Here is a 4,885-nt window from a genome sequence, read left to right on the forward strand (position 1 = left end):
AACAGCCAAACCAGTAGTAATATTGAGCCTGGGCTCGGTTATAAGCTTAAAAAGTAGCTTGCTTTCGGTTCGGAGTCAAACACTTAGGAAGAACTATGAGCAAAATTAAGAACTTTGATTAACTTTTAGAAGCAGAGAAAACAGATGTATATTGCCTTGGTATGCGTGTTATTGAGTGTTTATTGAATAATAAACTTCCCCTTTATATAGTAGGGGAGTTTACCCTAAGTACAATCTAAGAAAGGTAAAAATCTTCCTTTTCGCTAATCACTGATATGTTGCCGATACGAACCGAGATATCTGGTTGGGCACGGATATCACAACCCTTTATTACTCGTATGCGGCTGTTTGGCAATGCTTTCCGAGGTCTTGGAACTCGGACCGGATCGGGGGATAGCGTGGTCTCGATGGCTCCGATAGTAGGTGTTTTGTTCGGGCCTTGATACGAGAGACTCCCACCTTTGATTTCGATTCCTTATAGTTACTTCCTAGATTCGTTTTGCCCACTAGAAAATCGGGGTACCCATTAACCTCGTTTTTATATGTATACAGATAGTCCCCTTGTTTCTCAGATAGTAGGTTTGCCAAAACGACGATAAAAGACAGATGTTCTTTGGTTCCTTCTTCTGTACGTTACAACCGAAACAACGAAGAAGTCGAAACGTCCCATCAGTCGCGTCGTTCTGACTTCGGACATATGTCGACCATCGGCTGGTTGCCCCCGAATGCGAAATGTCGTGTATTTCCTTTATAAAAGCTTCCATCCCCTGTTCTTTTTCCACATTCCGATCAAGCTTCAACCTTCGAATTCTCTAGCTATCACCAACTTCCTTCAAACCTCCATATCTTCATCCTTGATCTTCAAATTCTCATAGTTGTTCTTAGGTTCTTACCCAGATTTTCTTCGAATTTTCATACTTTGTTCTTCAGCTTTCAAACTTATTCCTTCAAACCTCAATACCTGATGGGTTTTCGATGTCTTAACCTTATGCTTCTTATGGTTTGATGATCTAACAAACTTGTAGTAAAGAACCAGATATAGAACCTTGTCCCACAGGATACACATCTCATGTGAACTGATCGAAGTCTGAAAATCAGCAAATGAATGAACGACCATAGAGAGGAACACAATAGGGACCCGATGCCTTGGTCCCTTAGGGTTCTCAGACAAAAGCACAAGTCAGTGACTATACGCAATCAATATAAAGAGAAACACAACAAGGACTTGCTTCCTTAGGGTTCTCTGACAAAAGTACAAGTCAAGTGCACAGCTGGAACGTAGCAGAAGAAAGTGACCATCTGGCAACTGTTACAGAAGAGGAACACAACTAGGACCTGGTCTGTTGGTGTATCCGAACAAAAGTACAAAGTCCACTATCTAGCTGGAACGTAACTACCCAGAAGTGGCAGTGCAGACAGTGCAACAGTCACTTCTCACTAGGAAGAAGTACACCAAGAGTTGACATCACTATCCTTTGTGATAAAACAACCTGGTGCAAGATACACCATCACTTGTGCATTCAGTGATATTCTCTCAAGAAGCAAAAGTATTTATCCGGCATTGATGTCATTGGTTTGTCAGGAACAAGAAGACAACTCCACTAAGGATCAGCTTCTAAACGAGTATTATGTATATCCATAGTTGAGTTGTAATCTTATTATTTGTTCGTTATTGTAATTCCTAGTTTGCTTTCTTAGAAGCGTTGTTTTAGGAACAAACCAAATTCGTAAACTTCAAAGTTTATGTTGTGACTAGGGATAGACATAAGTTAAATTCTCTGTAACTAGGAAAGTTATAAAGTGGCTTGTGGTGGTTGCATCACAAGTTAGTTTGAAGTCTTTGCAATAGGGTGTTTGCAAAGTGGCTTGTAATAGGTAGATTAAAAGTTAGTAGAGTTAAAAGCCTACAAGAGTAGGTCGTGGTTTTTTGATCCCCTTGTGTGGGATTTTTCCACGTAGAAAATCTCTTGCCTTCTTTATATTCAGTCTTTACTGCATTCTACGTATCAGTCTCATAGAGGACCAGGTACTCTATAGTTCGGTGGACTTATATAAACTAACAATTGGTATCAAAGCGGGTTTCTCCTATCAGGATAACACCTAGGAAGGATCCTCAATAGCTGCTCCACCAAACTTTGAAGACGGACAATCAACCTATAGACCTCCCAGATTCAATGGTCAATACTATGGCTGGTGGATGACCCGGATGCATAATTTCATGATGGCAGAAGATTCAGAGTTGTGGGACATCATCTGTGATGGTCCACATGTTCCCATGAAGAAACTTGAAGAAACAGGACCATTGGTGCCCAAAGGGAGAAAAGAGTACAACGACATTGATAGAAAGTTGTAGAAAAGAACTATCGTGCCAAGAAAATCTTGATGTGTGGCATAGGACCTGATGAGTACAATAGAGTATCAACTTGTGATACTGCCAAAGAAATATGGGAAGCACTACAAACTGCACACGAAGGAACTACTCAGGTCAAACAATCCAAGATGGACATGCTCACCACTGAATATGAGCTCTTTAGGATGAAGGATGAGGAGTCCATACAAGATATGCACACAAGATTCACCTCTATCATAAATGAGCTTCACTCACTTGGAGATGTCATTCCCAGAAGCAAGCTTGTAAGGAAAATTCTTAATGTTCTACATGGATCTTGGGAAAGTAAGGTAAATGCCATTACTGAAGCTAAAGATTTACAGACTCTGACCATGAATGAATTGATTAGTAATCTGAAAACATACGAGATGAAAAGAAAGAAAGACAATGAAAGAAAAGAGCCTAAGAAGGAAAAGAATCTGGTGCTTAACACTGAAAGCAGTGATTCAAGTGATGAAGATAGTGACATGGCCTATCTTACCAAGAGATTTCAAAATATGGTTCGAAGAAATGGTGGCATATCAAAGTGGGGCAGTTCAAGTAAAACCATGAACAACGATCTCTGTCACATGTGTGGAAAGTCAGGGAATTTCATCAAGGACTGCCCACTCGCGAAACAGGATCAATACAAGCAAAATCCTGACAAAGCAAGAAAAAGTTACCTAGTTCCAGATAAAAGATTCAATCGAAAAAGTGCTATAGACAATATCGTTAAGTAGGCTCTTGCTGCTTGGGGTGACTCCTCAAGTGAATCTGAAAGGGAATCGGATGTAGAAAGCAGTTCCATGATGGCAGTAGAAACTGAAGCAAAAAAGTACGATTCACTATTTGCGCTGATGGCACAGTCAGATGATGATGATGAAGAAGATGAAGACGATGAGGTAAACTTTAGAGATGTTCAGAGAAATCTGAAATCTTATTCTTCTAAGAAGCTAAAGTCTTTATCTAATGTCCTAATTGATGCCTATTATAGTCTTGTAAATGATAAGGAGATTCTAACCGTAGAACTAGGAGAGTTCAAACAATCTAGAGATGATCTAGTGGTCTGTGTAGTGGACTTAAATGAGACCATAGCTAATCTTGAACAGGCGAAGGAGGCCCTGAATGAAAGAATAACTAGTGTGGAAAATGAGAGAGACGATCTGATGGTAGTAGTTGTTGATCTAAAAGAAACAATAGAAGGTCTTAGCAATGAGAAACACACTTTAGAAGAAAAAAAATGCATCTACTGAAGAGGAAAGGGATGTACTACTAGTGATATGCACTGATCTAGAGGAAACCATTGAGGGACTCAATAGAGAACATAGGAATGTAAGTCTTGGGAAAGGGAAGGAAGTAGCCAATGAGTCGCACATCATGCTTGAAAAGGAGTTAACTGTTGTAAAAACCAGTCTCTGCAGTGAACTCGAGAGGAATCAGCAACTTCAAACTGAGTTGGAAAAAGCAAGAAATGATCTTGAGAAATATCTGAAGTGGACCTGGTCCTCATATGTTGTCACTGCCATGTATCTCAACAATAGTGAGAACAAGCAGGGCATCGGGTTCCAAAGGGAGAAAACTCCCTACAACCCGCACAACAAGTATGTCACTGTACCTGATAACTGGCTATGTACCCACTGTGGGAACAATGGGAATTTTAAAGAAAATTGCTAGGCCAGGGTTCAGTCTGCTCAGAAGAACAAAATGTTTACTAATAGAGTGACTACTAACAAAGGACCAGGTATCACTCGCAAAAAGCGGGTGTTGCCCGCATGGACTAGGAAATCCCTCATTCATCCTTTTTATAATAACAAGGGACCCAAATTAGTTTGGGTTCCTAAATCTAACCCTTGATGTGCATGTGCAGGGAAAAGTGAGAGGAAGCTGACTGCGATGGACTATGGACAGTGGACGCTTAAAGCACGTAGCTGAAAATATCATGCATCTCTTCTCACTAAAAGCCCTGCAGGAAGGGAATGTATCCTTGAAAAGGAAGTAAAGGGTACATTCTCAGTGAATGAAAAGGTAGAAAGGTTCTTTCGGCACTCAAGTGGGAACGAGCACTATGTAAATGACCTAAAGGTAGCAACTACCAATATGATAACTCAGCAAGTGGTCTCAGTGGACAAAGGAAGCAAGAACATTCACTCCTACTAATCATGAATCTCCACAAGTTGGTCGCAAGATATGAGTGAAATCGCATCCATGACATGAAGGATTGGTATATGCAAACTTCTCATCTCCGAATAACTCAGCCGGACCCGGCCCGTGATCTGCTAAACTCAAGTATGAACTTAACCTTATTCTTCTTATCTTTTGATGATCTAACAAACTTGTAGTTAAGAACCAGATATAGAACCTTGTCCCACAGGATACACATCTCATCTGAACTGGTTGAAGTCTGAAAATCAGCAAATGAATGAACGACCACAGAGAGGAACACAACAAGGACCCGATGCCCTGGTCCCTTAGGGTTCTCAGACAAAAACATAAGTCAGTGACTTTATGCAATCAATA

The 4,885-nt window shown here is 40.5% G+C and overlaps 1 protein-coding gene across 1 annotated transcript; it reads left to right on the top strand.

Annotated features, from left to right (window-relative positions):
• The first annotated feature begins 3,177 nt into the window (after positions 1-3,177).
• On the top strand, positions 3,178-4,525 carry LOC138874068 (uncharacterized). Its single transcript, XM_070152572.1, has 4 exons — positions 3,178-3,571; positions 3,663-3,998; positions 4,236-4,292; positions 4,338-4,525. Exons 1-4 carry the CDS (start codon positions 3,178-3,180, stop codon positions 4,523-4,525), a joined length of 975 nt encoding a protein of 324 aa, XP_070008673.1.
• The last annotated feature ends 360 nt before the right edge of the window (positions 4,526-4,885 follow it).

The sequence above is a fragment of the Nicotiana sylvestris genome, chromosome 7 (assembly GCF_000393655.2).
Source record: "Nicotiana sylvestris chromosome 7, ASM39365v2, whole genome shotgun sequence".
NCBI classification, from domain to species: Eukaryota; Viridiplantae; Streptophyta; class Magnoliopsida; order Solanales; family Solanaceae; genus Nicotiana; species Nicotiana sylvestris.

What these genes read in the sequence shown, in the direction of transcription:
- LOC138874068 (XM_070152572.1), top strand. Translation starts at nt 3,178, where the DNA reads ATGGCAGTAGAAACTGAAGCAAAAAAGTACGATTCACTATTTGCGCTG. An exon ending in TGTACCTGATAACTGGCTAT is followed by an intron (nt 3,999 to 4,235) that starts GTACCCACTGTG and finishes GTGCATGTGCAG; the next exon opens with GGAAAAGTGAGAGGAAGCTG. An exon ending in ACAGTGGACGCTTAAAGCAC is followed by an intron (nt 4,293 to 4,337) that starts GTAGCTGAAAAT and finishes AAAGCCCTGCAG; the next exon opens with GAAGGGAATGTATCCTTGAA.